This window comes from Capricornis sumatraensis, chromosome 1 (genome assembly GCF_032405125.1).
Source record: "Capricornis sumatraensis isolate serow.1 chromosome 1, serow.2, whole genome shotgun sequence".
NCBI classification, from domain to species: domain Eukaryota; kingdom Metazoa; phylum Chordata; class Mammalia; order Artiodactyla; family Bovidae; genus Capricornis; species Capricornis sumatraensis.
This window is the reverse complement of record NC_091069.1, coordinates 223,660,067-223,679,360: the sequence shown is the minus strand read 5'-3', so window position 1 is coordinate 223,679,360 and position 19,294 is coordinate 223,660,067. Positions and strand designations below refer to the sequence as shown.

The 19,294-nt window shown below is 39.6% G+C and overlaps 2 protein-coding genes and 1 non-coding gene across 4 annotated transcripts in view; 2 read left to right on the top strand and 1 right to left on the bottom strand.

Annotated features, from left to right (window-relative positions):
* Positions 1–6,112: 6,112 nt before the first annotated feature.
* SERP1 (stress associated endoplasmic reticulum protein 1) lies at positions 6,113–10,599 on the bottom strand. The gene is made up of 3 exons (XM_068964621.1): positions 10,142–10,599; positions 9,787–9,862; positions 6,113–8,602 (listed from the first exon to the last, which is right to left on the bottom strand). The coding sequence occupies exons 1-3, from the start codon at positions 10,223–10,225 to the stop codon at positions 8,562–8,564; spliced, it is 201 nt and encodes a 66-aa protein (XP_068820722.1). The 5' UTR covers positions 10,226–10,599; the 3' UTR covers positions 6,113–8,561.
* Positions 10,600–10,871: 272 nt separating this feature from the next.
* EIF2A (eukaryotic translation initiation factor 2A) overlaps positions 10,872–19,294 on the top strand; it is a 39,426-nt gene continuing 31,003 nt past the window's right edge. Inside the window, exon 1 of one of the 2 annotated variants that reach the window (XR_011144430.1) lies at positions 10,872–10,963. Coding sequence is in view for 1 of the 2 variants with exons in the window: in XM_068965325.1 (XP_068821426.1) it covers positions 10,936–10,963 (28 nt within the window). In the remaining variant the exon portion in view is untranslated. The remainder of the gene's footprint in view (positions 10,964–19,294) is intronic. The other variant, XM_068965325.1, reaches the window with a different exon arrangement.
* Positions 17,740–17,871, top strand: LOC138093925 (small nucleolar RNA SNORA42/SNORA80 family). The gene has a single exon (XR_011146174.1). It is a non-coding gene; the product is annotated as a small nucleolar RNA SNORA42/SNORA80 family (small nucleolar RNA).

Below are 19,294 nucleotides of genomic sequence, written 5' to 3'. Positions count from 1 at the left end.
AGGCAATCAAAAGGTACAACTTCCAGTTCTAAGATAAATACGAGGGATGCCATGTGCAACATGATAAATATAATCAACACTGCTGCATATTATATATGAAAGTTGTTAGAGTAAATCCTGAGTCCTCATCCCAAGGAAAAAAAATTTTAATTTTATACTGTATGAGATGATGGATGTTCAGTAAACTTATTGTGGTAATCATTTCATGATGTAGGTCATGAAATGACCTACATGATGATGATTTGATGTAGGTCAAATCATTATGCTCTACATCTCTTTTGGCCTTGCTATGCAGCTTATAGGATCTTAGTTCTCCAACCAAGGATCGAATCTGGGCCCTCAGCAGTGAAAGCACAGAGCCCAATCACTGGACTGCCAGGGAACTACCTAGGCTCTAGATCTGAAACACATTCAGTTCTCAGTCGTGTCTGCCTCTTTGCATTCTCATGGACTGCAGCCCACCGGACTTCTCTGTCCTTCACGGTCTTACAGAGCTTGCTCAAACCCATTTCCATTGAGTCTGTGATGCTATCCAACCATCTTATCCTCTGTCTCCCCCTTCTCCTCTGTGCTCAATCTCTCCCAGCATCAGGGTCTTTTCCAATGAGTCAGCTCTTTGCATCAGTTGGCCGAAGTATTGGAGCTTCAGCATCCTCCCTTCCAATGAATATTCAGGATTGATTTCCTTAAGGATTGGCTGATTTGATCTCCTTCCTGTTCGAGAGTCTTCAAGCACCGAAGTTCAAATGCATCGATTCTTTGGTGCTCAGCCTTCTTTATGGTCCAATTCTCACATCCATATTGACTACTGAAAAACCATAGCTTTGACTATATGGACCTTTGCTTGCAAAGTAATGTCTCTGCTTTTTAGTACACTATCTAGGTTTGTCATACCTTTCCTTCCAAGGAGCAAGCATCTTTTAATTTCATGGCTGTAATCACCATCAGTAGTGATTTTGGAGCCCCCCCCCCAAAATAAAATCTGTCACTGTTTCCACTTCCCTTCTATTTGCCATGAAGTGATGGGACTAGACACCATGTTCTTACTTTTTTGAATGTTGAGTTTTAAGTTAGCTTTTTCTCTTTCCTCTTTCACCCTCATCAAGAAAGCTCTAGTTCCTCTTCCCTTTCTGCCATTACAGCGGTATCATTTGCATATCTAAGGTTGTTGCTATTTTTCCTAGCAGTCTTGATTCTAGCTTATGATTCATTCAGCCCAGCATTTCACATGACATACTCTGCATGTTAAATAAGCAAGGTGACAATATACAACCTTGACATACTCCTTTCCCAATCTGGAACCAGTTCGTCGTTCCATGTCCGGTTCTAACTGTTGCTTCTTGACCTGCATATAGGTATCTCAGGATACAGGTAAGGTGGTCTGGTATTCCCATCTCTTTAAGAATTTTCCAAGGTTTTTGTGATACACACAGTCTTAGGATTTAGCACAGTCAATGAAGCAGAAATAGATGTTTTGCTGGAATTCTCTTGGTTTCTCTATGATCCAATGAATGTTGGCCATTTGATCTCTGGTTCCTCTGCCTTTTCTAAATCCAGCTTGTACTTCTGGAAGTTCTGGGTTCATGTACTGCTGAAGCCTAGCCTGAAGAATTTTGAGCATTACCTTGCTAGCATGTGAAATGAGTGCAATTTTATGGTAGTTTGACCATTCTTTGGTATTGCCTTTCTTAGGGACTGGAATGAAAACTGACATTTCCCAGTCCTGTGGTCACTGCTGAGGTTTCCAAATTTGCTGACATACTGAATGCAGCACTTTAATAGCATCATCTGCAGGATTTTAAATAGCTCACCTGGAATCCCACTACCTCCACTTTGTTTGTAGTAAGGCTTCCTAAGGCCCACTTGACATCACACTGCAAGGTCTGGCTCTAGGGAAGTGATCACACCATCATGGTTATCTGGATCATTAAGAGCTTTTTTGTGTGTAGTTCTTACATGTATTCTTGCCACCTCTTTTTAATCTTTTCTGTTTCTGTTAGGTCTACAATTTCTATCCTTTATTGTGCCCATCCTTGCATGACATGTTCTCTTGATATCCCCAATTTCCTTGATGGCCCGATTTCCCATTCTATTGTTTTCCTCTACTTTTTTGTATTGTTCACTTAAGAAGGCTTTCTTCTCTCTCCTTGCTATTCTCTGGAACTCTGCATTCGTTGGGTCTATTTCCCTTTCTCCCTTGCTTTTTCTTCTCTTCTCAGCTAATTGTAAAGCATCCTCAGGCAACCACTGCTTTCTTGCACTTCTTTTTTGGGGGATAGTTTTGGTTACTCCCTTCTGTACAAAGTTCCAAACCTCCGTCCATAGTGCTTCAGGCACTGTCTACCAGATCTAATCCCTCAAATCTATTCATCACCTCCACTGTATAATCATAAGGGATTTGATTTCGGTCATACCTAAACGGTCTAGTGGTTTTCCCACTAGGAAATTAAAATTTCAATTTAAGCCTGAATTTTGCAATAAGAAGCTTAAGACCTGAACCATAGTGAGTTCCTGTTCTTGTTTTTGCTGACAGTATAGAGCTTTTCCATTTCAGCTGCAAAGAATAAAATCAATCCGATCTCTGTATTGACCATCTATCTGGTGATGTCCATATACAGGTGGAGCTTGGGTTGTTGCAAGAGAGTGTTTGCTTTGTCAAGGGAATACACTGGTATTCTCTTGACAAAATTGTTAGCCTTTCCCCTGCTTCATTTTGTACTTCAAAGCCAAAACTGCCTATTCAGGTATCTCCTGACTTCCTACTTTTACATTCCAATCCCCTATGATGAAAAGGACATATTTGGTGTTAGCTCTAGAATGTCTTATAAGGTCACAGAACCAGTCATCTTCAGCTTCTTCAGCATTAGTGGTTGAGGCATAGACTTGGATTACTGTGATGTTGAATAGTTTGTCTTGGAAATGAATCAAGATCATTTCATTGTTTACGCAAGCCTCTTCACCATAACAAGGCTGTGATCCATGAAGGGGATCTTAAACTTACACAATGCTTTATGCCAATTTATTTTAGTATGACTGGAAGAAAAATTATTTAGTAAAGTGAGCAAATGCTGTTGGAAAATGGTGCTTACAGTCAACATGGGTTGCTTCAACCTTTATTTAAAAATGCAGTATCTGGAGGCAGGGCAATAGAGTATAAAAAATGTCTAGGCAGATAGTGCTTTTAAAACTAATTGAGGGTTTGTGACAACCCTGCACTGTCAGATGATAGCATTTTTCAGCAATATTTTTTAAATTAAGGTGTATTCACTGTTTTTCAGACTACTACTACTACTACTTTACACAATAGACTACAGTGTAGTATAAACATAACTTTTGTATGTACTGGGAAATCAAAACGTTCCTGTGACTTGCTTTATTGCGATATTCACTTTATTGTGGTGGTCAGTAAGTGTACCACAGTATCTCTGAGGTATGCCTGTATATAGGGATTAGTTTTCTCTCAGAGTTCATCCTTCTTTCTGGAAGAAAAAAATGATTTTAATCCAATTCCCCCAGTCAAAATAAAAGTCATACAATAGAACTCATGTACATTGAACCTGGATAATATAATGAGCCTTACATGTACATACAATCTTAATAAGACTCCAGGGAGAAGACAGTACTCAAAATGATAAAAATTTTGAGCCAAAAACCAGGAGTTATACTTTTTGTTTTTGCTTTTGTAACCTCCCTCAGGTCAAAGTGTGAAGGCAAATGGCCACTTTATATCTGTATTTAAGTTCAATTCTGTTTGTTTTCCACATAAAGGAAAATAATTCATTGCCATGTCTGGAATGCTGAATCTGAAAAATTGTGGTACAGGAATCTAAATGAATTATACAAATAAAGGAAGGAAGCATTAAAAAAAAAATAGCACAAGGTATCTGAAAAATGAAAGTACTCATGGGGCAGGAACAGGTCTCTGAAAGGAAGATATGCATCACAAGGCTGAAAAGGAAGGTTGGGCCATGTTATGAACTGGCTTAAAAATCATAGTTAGTTAGTTCATTCCAACGGCAGTAGGAAGCCATTGAAGTTTAGTTAATCCTCAGATCTTACCTTTATCACTCACTCAAGGGGGTTCATGAAATTAAAAAATAATCTTCTAAGGTAAAAGGAGAGATTCCTAAAGGATTATAATTCAGCATAATAAAGAGCCAGTTTGGTCGCCCCAAGTCCAGTTTTCTAATCCTTGCTCTGCTACTGGTTTGTTGATGATGAGAAAGATAACTTCTCTAGGCCATAATTTCCTCAAGTGTAAATAAAGGGGGATAATAAAGATCATTTGAAGAGTTCCTTTTAGCTCCAAAATAATTTATTCTCATTCTCCTGTTTGACTTTCTCCCTGAGTAAGAAAAAAAAGAAAAACTGGTTACTAACCCATTTGAGCATACTGAAATCATAGCTTTAATTATTAAAATGTGCAGATTAAGTTTTATCTTCATCCCAAAGTGGAAATTTGTACACAGGAAAGTAAGCCACACACGCATTATTCACTGAACCTTGTATCTGTGGAGAGCACGTATCTTTTTTGACTACTGGGCTAGTAAAAAATATTTTTCAACATCACAGATTAACAAATTTAAACGAAGTGTTAGCAAAACAACTTAAAAAAAAATGTACCCTTAAATATGTTATAGTGAATAACATTACTGATTTAATCTTTGTTAATTTCATGCTGTACAGGAAACAACAATAGTAAATTTGTCACAAATTCATTTTCAAAAGAAGTTGCATCCATAAAAGGACAAAAAAATTTTAGGGGCTTCCCAGATGACTCAGTGGTAAAGAATCTGCCTGCCCAGTGCAGGAGACACAGGTTCAATCCCGAAGATCCCACACGCCATGGAGCAACTAAGCCCATGCACCACAACTACTGAGCCTGTGCTCTGAAGCCAGGAGCTGCAACTAATGAAGTCTGGGCGCCCTATAGCCTGTGCTCCACAGAAGCCACGGCAACAAGCCCAAGCACAGCAACTGGAGAGTACCCCTGCTTCCCACAACTAGAAAAAAGCATGCATAGCAATGACAACTCAGCACAGCCAGAAAAAAAAAAAAATTTGAGCTTTTCTAAAAGCAGAAGCAAAAGTTCATGAAAACAGAAGTGTCTTGGGTGGATATATTGTAATCAGTCCTACAGTTTCTAGATGGTTTAGTGAGCCAGAAAACCGTGGCTCTAGTTTCTTTTCTACCTCAACTGGCCCCATGAGGGCAAAGACTCCATTTATCTGGTTTTACTTTTTTTTTGAAATACCTATTACAATTACGGTTGTTTTCATTTTTTCCTTACTACTGGCTTCCCTGGTGGCTGAGACAGTAAATAATCTACCTGCAAAGTGAGCAATCCAGGTTCAACCCGAGTCAAGAAGATCGCCTGGAGAAAGAAATGGCAATCCACTCCAGTATTCTTGCCTGGAGAATCCCATGGGCAGCTACAGTTTATGGGGTCACAAGGAGTCGGACACGACTGAGTGACTAACACTTGACTGGAAGACATCTGAGTGCTGGGACTCTATATTCACAGCTCAATTTCCAGAGCTGGCACCTAAGTTACCTTTGAATAAACGAATTTTCTTATCTGTAAATTGAGACAGTTGTGCTAAATTTCCTATGTCATTTCTATCTTTGAGATTCTGTGATATATATGAATTTACTTTGAATTATTTAAGTTCAGACAGTTGAATTTTTCCCTTCAAGTTAATTTCTACCCTTTTATTGCTCATTAGAACTTATTCCAAATTCAGACATTTTTGTTCTAAGTCAACTTGAAGATACAGTAATACAAGCACAGTGGGACTATTCAGACAGGAAAGGATTCTGAGGGAGTGTCGTAATATTTGCTACTGAACTGAATTCCTACCTCTTAAAGTTGTGGTTTGCATCTAAAATGACAAGAAACTAAAAAGGTAGGTAAAGTTAAATCAAACTTCAAGACAATTTCTAAGTGGAAAATTTGATGATGTCCTAAATTTTAGAGATGTTAAAGCATAATAAAATTTTGTTGTGGAATCTCCCATGTGTCAAAACTCCAGGAACCTCAGTGAGAAGAGCCATGGCCTTGCAGTTGAATATATACACTTCTTTAATGTAAATAAAAGTCTATTACAATGCATCCTGTTACAATGAAAATCTTCACTTATTTTGGAAACCCGCTTAATTACGTTGAGCAACATTATATACAACCCAAGAGATAAAATGAAGTCACTGACAACTCCTTGAAATGTTACAGCTAAATTACAAAAGAGTAATTGGATAATGTAGACCACCCCAATAACTATTTATTCTCTACATTGTACTCAACATTAGGTGACATATAAAATTCAACTGGGAAAGGGAGATCAAAAAAACTGTGCTTTTTCCTTGTACCAGACTCAAATAATGAGATGAGGGTAAATTCCACGTTGGAAAGTATTTAAACCATTGTGCTTTTATATATATTTTTAGTACCTATTCCCAGTTATAAACCTTAAAATTTGTGCCTCTGTGTACTATTTCTTCTAACTCAAGTGTAACACCAGGCATTCCTTAAAATCATCTTCTATTAATTATAAAAAGTATACTCAGATTAAGAACTCTACAAAATCATTTTCTTTTAGAAAACATCAACTATTCAGGGATCTTTATTTTTAAAGGGTAAATCAAGTAAGACATAGCTTTCATTGACCCAAACATGCATAATCCATCCTTAATATAAAATGTACCCAATTGGTAATTACATATGAAATACAAAAGGAATGCAACTTTACTTATGTAAAATGATTGCTCACTATGGCAATTTAACAATCAAATTAACAGACATTGTTAAAAAAAAAGAAAAAAAACTCAATGTTTTAAAGCCAACTATCTATAGTAAACCAAAGGGAAATTCTGATATGGAGATATGGAATAGTTTGACTCAAAAGCAAAGACTAAGGCACCTGCTATGAATTTAGAACAACAAATTTCATTTTTAAAGGTACAATAGAATTAGTTAACCAAGAGGGAAACAAACACAGAGGTTGATTTCCTGGGTGAGAAAGGCAGGTTAACAATGCAGATAAAAACGTGCTGGACCAAGGTCAGCGGATTCCTTTCCTATTCCAGAGTAGTCAAGGACCATCCCAACCACTCCTCTCGCTCACTCTCCCCCATACTTAGGGCTATCAGAAGCTTTGAGGTTCATACTGTATAGACTAGGTAGTAGATTTCCATTCTGCTCCTCTTAAAACAGCTTATTTTAAAGAGCTATCCTGAGGCAATCAACAAAGCAAACAAGCAGCTTTCTCTCCAATTCATTAACACACAGACCTCTCAGGCTTTTTTCATCAACCTTACGGCTAAGTATTTAAATAGCCAATACTTGAAATTTTCAATAGTACCAGTAAACCTCAAACCTGCCTTCTCACTCACCCTTACCATTAGTAAAAACAAAGTCTGATCAATCATAACCTGTAAAATCATTCAGCAAAGGGAAGACTAAGGACTGATTCTTATCAGTAAATCCATTTAATTCCCAATGACACTTTAGTCTGATATATCTAGTATCCTAACATAATTTTAACCATAAATCAAGAAAAGCATTTCCAAACTAAGTGTAACTTTTCAGTTGATGTGCCTTTTTGGTATTAAAAGTGCTATCAACATGCTAAGATGTCTTATGGCACACTGGACTCAATATTATGTCCTGGTGAGGCATCCATTTTTAGTAGTATTTTCCCCTAAAATGTTGTTCACCGTAATAGACCCCTTTGATATATTACAGTAATTCTGGTGAAATCAATGGTGATATTAAAAAACCTTCCCTGACTTTACTCCACCATGGCTACTGTTAGTGAAACTGAAGTGACTAAGTTATAAAATGCTCAACCAAGTTGTTTTCTTATGGCATCCTTGGTTAGTATATTCACTCATGCACAATCCAAGGTAGTGTAATAGAAACAATAATGTTAAAATAGATATTGTGGATGTAAGCATCTCCCTTTATATCGGGCATTTAGAAGCTTTTAAAAAAAATTTTAGATGCTAAGATTGTGGGAAAACTAGGCTAGCCGTGTAGTTGTTCCATTTATAAGTACCTTATTACAGGACAGTTACACGACCCTCTGTGGGAGTGTGCTTTCAATTCAAGAAATAGTAATAAAGTGCCTAGCTATATAAAAACTGAAGGATTCCAAATTTTAAATTAAGCTAACTGCATTTACACATTTGGGCTAACAAAATCTAGACCCTGTCTACATAGATTTAATCTAATTTTCTATTTTATATCTTGTTCTAATAACAACATTTAAAAAAAACCAAAAACTTACTCTTTACTGACTGAATAAGTAGGGTCCACTACTGTAGCTTAACAATCAAATTTTATTGCTTTATTCATGTGGTGCTTTTGCAAGGCACTGTGGTATGGACTAGAAAACTTGGAATGACTTGTGAAGAAACCTTGGAATGACACATGAAGGATGATATGAACAGTCATTCTGAGGCAGGATGCTTTACTGAATTGTTTTTAACCAGGATACCAAACATCAGGAATGAGTTCAAGTTAAAATTCACAGGAGAATGGAAACATCTTAAGGTCAGTCACTTCACATGCCCATCCTGATACTTTGAATAATCTGGAAAATTGCTGTAAAAAGAAAGAGCAAAAATTAAAACATGCTTTGAATAAAACAGGCCTGGCAACCGACAAATATTAAAGTAGTTCAAGAATCCAAGAACACCCTGACAATTACTTGCAAATACTATGTAACTTCAAGTAATATGAAAACAGGCCTACTGTGATAATACAATTACTTTTCTATGCCTTAGCTTTCCTGAATTTTATGTCTAAATGTTTAAGCGTTATCAAATAAGGAGTGATTTTTAAGAAAGAAAGTACCGAAGTGAACAGCTTTTTCTAGCATGTAAGTATCTTGGTTTAACCCTAAATATCAGGTGTACCTGGCCTGTAATATATGCATATTTCCTCATTCTTAGGAAGCTGAAATTCAATTATCTTTAGGTTACATAAACTGCTTGGCTCTTGGCCATTTATCTGGAAAGCTTCTCCAACGTTCAGGAGACAGACAAAGGGAAATGGTTGAGAGAAACCTCCAGTGACTTTAAAATGTCAAGACAAGGAAAGCAGAAACATGTTATTTCCATATTAAGAGCCTGCATATTAAGATAATAAATGAAGAGAGGAAAGACATTCTGTAATCCATTCGCAGAGACAAGAGTCTACCACTCTTGTCTGCCACAGAACAGCAGTCTGCCCTGACAACTAATTCTTCCTACCATATGCCAAACATTTCTTTCATTAAACTAAAAACATCTGTCTCACACATTAAATTGTTAATCAGGTACAAATTCCTCTACAGTGGATTAATTCCTTGTACTAGCTTTACTTTATAAAACATAACCAATTTTGATTTAAAGACATTAGATTTTGGAACACATTAGATTAAAGTTCGAATAATTCCATGAACGTGAAATTCACAAGCTTCTCTTTCTCAAAGGTTGCTAAACATTCTAAATTCTCATTCTGGAAGGTGTTTTTTTGATCTAATGTTTTTCAACTCGATAATTACTGAGGACCTGACCTCCTTTTCTGTTCTGTGAGCGCAAATCAAACGGGGAGAAGTTTCTAGAGCACCACCCTCTGTACATATGTGGGACAAGTAATTTGGTTCGGACGAAAGAAAATTATACGGATCTCCCGGCAGGTGGGTTGAGAACTACGCGGGTAGGACTCACCACTCATGGGTCACCACGTCATCCCCAAACCCGTCATCCAACACCCAACCCGACGGTCGGCCCCAAAACACTTACCAGAACCACAAACAACAAAAATGAAGAGAGCCAATAACCAGGGTCCTACAGATGCCTTCTCTTCAGGAGCATTTCTCTGCAAAATGGAAAATCCGCCGTTTGCAATGTAAAAAACCCGCCCCGAGCCCGGGCTCTCACCGCCCGCACCCCGGGCCAGGTGGCCGGGTCCCCGCACATCACAGGTCTCTCCCGCGTTCCCGAGTCGACCAGATCCCGCACCCGTCTTTTAAGCTCCCAACTTAGATCCAGCTCGCGACCTCGGGCCGGAGTCTGGGGAAGAGAGCTCGACGCGGCCCTGGATCCCGGGCCTCAGAACTGGCTGCGGAACGGAGAGAGGCGCCCGCTCTTCCCTTACCGAGGTCTTGGCGACGTTGCCGCGCTGGGTGATATTCTTGCTGTGCTTCTCGTTGGCCATACGGATCCGCTGCTTGGCGACCATCTTCGCGGCGCCACCGCCTGCCCCGGCCACCCCTCGGTCTCGCTCGCTCGCTTGCTTCTTCTCGGGCCGCTGCGACCGACGCTCCGCTCCCGGTGGCCGCGCCGCCAGAGCGAGGAGGCTCTCAGGCGGGGCGCTAGCTCCGACCCCTGGGCCTGGGCGAGGCGGGCTCCGGGTCTGAACCCTAGCGGGGCGCGGGCCGACTGACGACGCCGGACTGTCCGGCCGAGCGAGACGGGCGCGCGGGAGGTGGAAAGCAGGCCGCCAGGATAGTCTCGCGCTGCCGCTCTGGCCGCCGCCGGGAGCGTGGAGTGTAAGAGGAAGGAAACGAACACAACGCAACAACGAGACAGTGCAGCAACCCGTCGCCTCAAACTGCTTCGGGATCCGCTGCCAACGTCAGCACTGGACCGGCCCCGCCCCGCGGAAGTGCAGGCTCCGCCTACTGAGGAAGACGGAGAGGGAGGGTGAAGTCCGGCGCACCGACCCTAGCCCCGCCCCCCCACGCTCCGTAAAGCGCGGCCCCAAAGCTGCGCGTGCGCGCGTTCGAGGTCTTTTCAGCGTCTCGCTCCGACCGGAAGTGAATTGGCCCCGAGGCTCATGACCCAGGAAACACAAGTTCGCTGTCTCCACGCCGGAGGAGACGTGTTGGGGCCCGGTTCGGCCCTCGTGAACTCTGACCCAAGTATCTGAGTTTCTCTTTCCGGGACAAGATGGCGCCGTCCACGCCACTCCTGACAGGTGAGTTCTGAACGAGCGAGGGACTATTTCTTTAGAGCAGAGTTTTTTCTGTCTTTGACCTTGGGCACTACGCGAGAAGCCTTGGAGTCAGATCTGCCTTTTTTTGTGGATTGCAGTAGAGCCGGAGCGCCTTTTGGATTTCTTGATGTAGCGTGGCAATAGGAAGTTAGGCCCTAGCATCGGGGCTCCAGCATCCCGCCCCCCGCTTTTGCCCATCCATCATTCTTTCCTAACACTTCAGGTTCTACGGGAATAGCGAAAGGGACATAAGAACAGAGTGCCAGTGGAATTTGTTAACCTGGTTCTGCAATACCGGTAGTACTCTAACGCTTACCAGGTCACAGGCCCTGTTGACAGTGTGAAGTCATTTAGTTCTGTAAAAGGAAAGTCTTATTAATACTAGAGTAACCATGCACGTTAAATACACCGAAATTTAACTAATGACAAATCCTATTCTCTTTGCTTTAATGCAGTTTGTGGGACTGAATGGAGCTGTGCTAGTGTAAGTTTTAAGTAGAGGAGAGTGTGGTCTAGAGGAGTAGCAATGAGCGTTATAAAGTAGCAACGTTAGAACATTATGTGATTCCTGAGGTTTTGAAGCCGAGGCATAGTTTGTAATGTTACAGAAGACAATAAACTTATTCTTAGGTAATATCGGCGATGACTCTGGATTAGAGTAGTGGCTGGAGTCTCATATATGAGCTTCAAGTAAGGAGACGGGAGTTGGGAGAGAAAAGAAGGCTTAAATTAAGTTACCAATAACTTAATAACATGTAGAAGCAAAAAGAAGCCATTGAGGAAAGGGGTTACTTCCCCCTGAGACTTGAACCTTAAAAAACTTTTGCACCTTTTGCCATTCTGCATTTGGAGATCTTTGTTGTCAGTGTTAAGCAACAGGCTCATTCATATTCAGTGTGGCTACCACAGTTCTTTCATCAAACGTTTGTCAAATACTGACTGATTTGTTAGATACCTTGCCAGGCAGGTACTGCCTAAAAGCATAATTACCTAACTAAATGAATTTATTTCTCTAATTTCACAAAGGTAGCTTGTATGTTACTTACAATTTAGGAATACTGAATGCTTTTTTGAACTTTAAAAATTAATACATTTTTTAATGTAATCATTTTATCTTTTGCCTTTTAAAATCCTTATAGTAACTGCTTACAGGGTAAATTCTTTGCTGTTTAGCACAGCATGTGGAACCCTTTATAATCTTTTGAATAGCTCTTGTCATTCATTTTACGTCTTGCAATCTCATCCTATTTTGTTCTTCATCAATATTGAACTTTAAAACCCTTGAGCCACGTATTTCCTTGGTCTAACACTATCCTCTTTCTGTTGATTTGGCTGACTTCTTTTTATCTTTTAAATTTTATTTTAGACGTCATTGCTTTATGAAGGCTTTCCTTAATCTTCCCGGATAGTCAGTCTTTCCTCAGGCTGTTTTTGTACCTCATATATACTTTTTTTTTCCCTTCTCATTCGTCACATAAGATAATTATCTACTTGTTCAGATGCTTTTCTCCCCTGATAGACTATGAACACCTTAATTGCAGGGACAGAGTCTTATTCATCCCTGTCTTCTCAATACCAGGTACAATGCCTGGTATACAGAGACACTAAATATTTAATGGAAGAGTAAATTAATGAAAGATAACCCCTTTATTTGTAGTCAGACTAACCAAGAGTGAGTTTTCTTACAATGCTTAAAATCAAGGCCTTAAGAGCTTAAGAGTTATCCAGGCAGTCTTCTCATTATATTCTCACATTTATAGCAGCTCAGAGAAATTAAGTGGTGAGATTCACATCACAAATTGGCGAAGTCAGAATTATATTCAATCATTCAACCCCATGTTTCATTTTTCTTTCACTGGCACTCTTTCATTGGAACATACTGATTAATCTTTGAAACATTCTGAGTATAGGTATTTCAGTCAACAATGGATCCTTTTACTTCCAAAATCTTTTTTAAATTTAAGGGATTTTGGAGTTGTTAATGATTTTAAGATTACCTAGTAAATTATATTAGTTATTATTTTTCACTGGAAATGACAGAAAGCTAAAACAAGTGAAAGGATTAAAAAAAAAAAAATCACATGTACCTTAAAGCTTTCACTGTTACGTTCAGGTATTCTCATGATTCCAAAAATCTGTTTTTCTTCATCCCTAAGCTCTTACTTTCTTTCAGGTTAAATTTATCCTCAGGCTAATGTTTTAACTGGGGTCCCCAGGTTTACATTCAGCCAGCTTAGCAGCTCCTAAGGAAAGTGCACATCTGTGCCAATGTTAAGGTTGGCTGTCTTTGAGTTGGCTTGGCTCTTGTTTGCCATTTAATTAGTCAGGTTTATTTATTTATTTTTTTAAGAGTCTTTTTTCCCCCATGTATGTATTTATTTTTGGATGCGCTGCGTCGTGGCTTTTCACAGGCTTTCTCTGGTTGCGGTGGCTTCTCTTGTTGCAGGGCACAGGCTCTAGGTGCCCGGGCTTCAGTAGTTGTGGCACATAGGCTTAGTTGCTCCAGGACATGTGGAATCTTCCTGAACCAGGGGTCGAACCCATGTCCCATGCATTGGTAGGTGGATTCTTTTTGTTGTTCTCCCAGTTTTATTGAGATATAATTTACATACAGCACTGGATAAGGTTACGGTGTATAGCATAATGATTTGACTTATATCACAAAATGATTATCACAGTAAGTTTCTCATATGCAATTTAAGGAAATGAAAAATTTTTTTTCTTGTAATGAGAACTCTCAGGATTTACTTTTTTTTTTTTCTGTTTGGTTTTTTAATTAATTAATTTTTAATTGAACGATGACTGCTTTATAATGTTGTGTTGGTTTCTGCCATATATCAGCATGAATCAGCTATAGGTATACCTACGTTCTCTCCCTCCTGAACCTCCTTCCCACCTCCCACCCCATCCCACCCCTCTAGTTTTTCATAGAGCCCTGGTTTGAGTTCCCCGAGTCATATGGCACAGCCCCACTGGCTGTCTGTTTTACAGATGGTGGCGTCTGTGTTTCCATGCTGCTCTCGCCATTGGTCCCACCCCTCCTGCACCCTTGACCACACATCTCTTCTCTGTCTCCATTGCTGCTGGCAGGTGGATTCTTATTTGCTGTGCCACCAGGGAAGTCCTAAATTAGTCAGTTTTTAATTGGATCACCAGAACCAAATTATTCTCACCCCTGGATATTTCTCAAAGGAAAACTAAGGTCTCCTGTAAAGGGGGTCCAGGATGCTTGGCCATAAAAGAACAGTAACCCTTACATGAAGCTCATGTTGTTCAATCAGCTTGCCTACTTGATGCCATTGAGATAATCAAGATTGAGTCATTTTCCTAAATTGATATATACTTCAGTGGGTACAAGGATTGGAAATAGTATGATATAATCACTGTATCCCAGACCTAGGGCCAATTTTCGTTGAAGCCTCATAGTTTTCTCATATTAACTCAGGCCTAGAGCAATGAATGGTATGTATCTAGAAAGGCTAGGAAGTTTTAAAAATATACTATATAGGCACAGTATTTAATGTAATTATTGTTTTTAAACAGTAATTCTTTGTGGAACTTCGTCGTTTATTTGTTGCTTTAATGAAAGGAATCATTTGTATTCTTTTTTTTCTTTTTTTATAGAACATGTTGATCCTTTTTTGATTAAAGGGGAAAATCATCAAAAATAAGGAATCATGTCATGTCGATACACTGCATTAAGCTATCCCCACACTTTACTCATTGTTTTACATTTAGTCACTTCCAGTTAAAATGAATGCCTCATTAGAAAGTCATGTATAAAAAGATTGTTTCGGTTATTGAAAAGAGTTTGTTTTGAATCCATATTTATTTTTGCTTTTATTTATAATGAAGTTTATGTTCTGTTATGAACCTGATTTTGCATTTCATCTGATAAACTTTGTATATCTGTGTATTCAAATTTGTGGAAGAAGTTGCTCACACTGATAATACAGTATATTATCAGTAGCATATCTTAGTGGTTCCAAAATTTCTTACAGCACTTTCTTATAGTTGTATTTCTGTGTAGGGAACTATAAAATAATTGTTTTAAATAGTGGTTTACATGTATGAACAAAGCTGTAATGACTCATTATGATTTTTATGATGAATATAATTGATATTTAGTTCCCCTATAATAGACATATCTACTATAAAGCATCATGTATAAAGAAGTTGTCTAATTTAATGGGAACCAACTGTATCATTAGTGCATAAAGTAGCTTTCAGTTCAGTTCAGTCACTCAGTCATGTCTGACTCTTGGTGACACCATGAATCACAGCACGCCAGGCCTCCCTGTCCATCACCAGCCCCCGGAGTTCACCCAAACTCATGTGCATCGAGTTGGTGATGCCATCCAGCCATCTCGTCCTCTGTCGTCTCCTTCTCCACCTGTCCCCAATCCCTCCCAGCATCAGGGTCTTTTCCAATGAGTCAACTCCTCGCATGAGGTGGCCAAAGTATTGGAGTTTCAGCTTTAGCATCAGTCCTTCCAATGAACACCCAAGACTGGTCTCCTTTAGGATGGACTGGTTGGATCTCCTTGCAGTCCAAGGGACTCTCAAGAGTCTTTTCCAACACTACAGTTCAAAAGCATCAATTCTTCGACGCTCAGCTTTCTTCACAGTCCAACTCTCACATCCATACATGATCACTGGAAAAACCATAGCCTTGACTAAGTGGACCTTTGTTGGCAAAGTAATGTCTCTGCTTTTGAATATGCTATCTAGGTTGGTCATAACTTTTCTTCCAAGGAGTAAGCGTCTTTTAATTTCATGGCTGCAGTCACCATCTGCAGTGATTTTAGTATGTACTTTCATCTTGCAGAATATGTTTTTATATTAGTACAGAAATTCTTGGTCAGTGCAATTTTTAATTTAACACTTTTGTTCAGTATTCCCAAGCAAATCCATTCTTGCAGAATGTTGGCAGACTTTTGATTGGTTTCATTTCTTGGAATATTGTAAACAAAGTATTACCAAAAAATGATGGGCTTTTAAAAAGCCTTTTTATTTTGAAGTAAATTAAGACTCACAGAAAGTTGCAAAAAGAGTCAAAAGAGAGTTCCCGTGTATCCCTCACCTAACTTTCCTCAATGATAATATCTTGTATAACTATAGTGTATTGTCAGAACCAGGAAATTGACACTGGTACGGTAGTATTTACTAAACTGCTGTCCTATTTGGATTTTACTCGTTTGTGCGTGCATGTGTTTTACCACACGTGCAGATTCATGTCACCACCACTATCAGAATATAGAACTGTGCCATCACCACAAAGGACTACTCTGTCACCCTTTTCTAGTTGCAGCCTCCATCCACCTGTAACCCCTGGCAACCACTGATCTGTCCTCTATCATGATACTTTGTCATTTCAAGAGTGTTGTATAAATGGGATCATAGACCACTTTGGATTTTTGTTTTTAAAGTGTTCTTTATTTAGAATGAGAACATATGCATGTTGAAAAGGAGTCCCCAAAGCCACTCCAAATACCATTAAGGATTGTTTCAGTGTATGAATTTGGGGTTGGGGTACACAGACGTTCAGTCTATAGCAACTCTTTTGGGATCTTCTACTTATCTTAGTTTGGAGTATAAGTATGACATAGGAATTTTGTAAGAGGAAAATCTTGTACCTATACTGATTGCCCTGAATACCCTGAAAGTTACCACTGCTGTAGCAGAAGGCCACCTTCTTGGGTTCTGAGGTACAGCTGCCACTTTAGTATAACATACAAAACCTTTGAATTTTCATCAGGTCAACATTGGGTTGGTAATGACAACAGAATCAACAGATACAGAGGACTGAGGTCACTAGGTACAAATACCATGAGAGCATAAGAAGTTGAGATGAGCTGGGGATGGCTTTTTTCTTTTTTGCCAGTTATTTTGGGTAGAACATGGTTTGATTGCATTCAGCATATGGCACATTTTAAAAAGTATTTGTGGCTTCACTGGGTCTGTGCTGACAATGTACCGTTTTGTTTTCCTAGATGAGTGTGAGAATTCTGAAAGAGAATGCTTAGTGAGTTAAACTGTCAGTGCAGTTTGTGAGAGGGACTTCGTTAGGCTAATGGAATATTATGTAACCTAGTTGTAACATGTAATCTGATAACTGTATATGCCCTAGTTTGGGAAATTCATTTTTTATTAACCCTTCAAGTATTTATTAAAACTGTAATTGTAGTATTAAGAATGGTGTCTTTTCTTCTAAATCAGTGTATCATACATTGTATTGCAGCAGGTGATTGACTTCGTGACAGGAAAGAGCACAGCTTTGCCTGTGTAGTAAGAGAATTTTGATGGAATACTTGATTTTAGTCAAAGGCCAAGAATGGGACTTCTCTGACTGTCCAGGGGTTAAGACTTTGCCTTCCAGTACAACAGGGTGCAGATTTTATCCATCCTTTTTCGGGGAGCTAAGATCCCACATGCCTCATGGCCAAAAAACCAAGACATAAAACAGAAGCAATATTGTAACAAGTTCAATAAAGATTTTAAAAATGGTCCACGTCCAAAAATCTTAGGAAAAAAAAACAAGAAACAGTTGAGAATTTCTGACGTTAAGAATTAAACTTCATAGTTTTCAAGTCATCTAAAATAACATTTTTTGGCAGAAAATGTTTACTAAATATTAGAGATTTTTAGAATAGGTATTCATCAGTGTTTCATTCAGGGTGTAGCAATGGACTGAGCTCATTTGAAACCATTATCTTGAGTGTGGTGATGGACTCATTTTTTAGGATCCTTAGTGCAATGCATGGGTTTGGATTTATGGCAGGCCCGTCCCCCTGGGCCTCTCATAGTGTCCCATGCCAGAAAAAATTGTCCCCGAACCATTGCCCAGCCTCTGCCCGTAGGCTGCAGGCACTGAAGTGGGTTGCACAGTGAAAATAAAAAAAAAAAACCCTAATGCATAGCACATGAAGCTGTGCAGGGGCAAGATAGAGAGACTTGTAGGCAGTCCTATGAAGAGTTTAGGTTTTGATATATGTAGAAATGCAGATGGTGATTGCAGCCTTGAAATTAAAAGATGCTTACTCCTTGGAAGGAAAGTAATGACCAACCTGGACAGCATATTAAAAAGCAGAGACATTACTTTGCCAGCAAAGGTCCACTTAGTCAAGGCTATGGTTTTTCCAGTGGTCATGTATGGATGTGAGAGTTGGAGTATAAAGAGAGCTGAGGGCAGAAGAATTGATGTTTTTGAATTGTGGTGTTGGAGAAGACTCTTGAGAGTCCCTTGGACTGCAAGGAGATCCAACCAGTCCATTCTAAAGGAGATCAGTCCTGGGTGTTCATTGGAAGGACTGATGAAGAAGCTGAAGCTCCAATATTTTGGCCACCTGATGTGAAAAGCTGACTCCTTTGAAAAGACCCTGATGCTGGGAAGGATTGAGGGCAGGAGAAGGGGACGACAGAGGGTGAGATAGTTGGATGGCATCACCGACTCAATGGACATGAGTTTGGGTGAACTCTGGGAGTTGGTGATGGACAGGGAGGCCTGGTGTGCTGCAGTTGATGGGATCACAAAGAGTCGGACACGACTGAGTGACTGAACTGAACTGATATGTAGAACACTTTGCTAGACTCCATTCTGTTCAAGGGCAAATTACCCACAACAGTTTGGCAATTCAGTTTAGTATATGAGGAAGCATGGTATCCAGTTTTATACTTGTGAATGTAGACAAGAAACTTATTCAGTTATGTGTTTACTCAACTTACTTCTCATCTTTCCACTAGAATGAAAGCTCCGTTGAGTACATAGATTTTTATCTTGTTTGTCACTAGTTCTTTTACTTTCATTCTAACTTTAAAGCATTTACTTTGAAAAGTAAATAGCAATTTTCAATATCTGAAAATTGAGCTAGTTAATAATCTATAGGCTGAAAATCAGTGTTGTGAGAACTGTCCCTTGGGAAGGGAGAGGAAACAGGGATCAGAGTTGGAGCCTCGAGTGGCCCTTGGGTACCAGCTTTGCTGCTGAAGAGTGGGAGATTTGGAAATAGCTGGTAGAAAAGGAAGCAGGTGCACTTCAGTGAAACGTTTTCTTCAGGTCTGTACTGTTGCTGCTAGCAGGAATTCCAGCTGATAAAATAGTGACTCATCACCAAGTTCTGTCAGTTTTCTCTCTTGAATATTGAATGCTCATTCCCCACTTTGCATTTCCACTGCCTGTCCCTAGTCCAAGGTTTTTGTCTTGTTTTTGCCATGCTGCACAGCTTGCAGGATCATAGTTCCCTGACCAAACCCGGACCCCTAGCAGTAGAAACACAAGAGTCCGTAGCTACTGGACCACCAGGGAATTGCCGC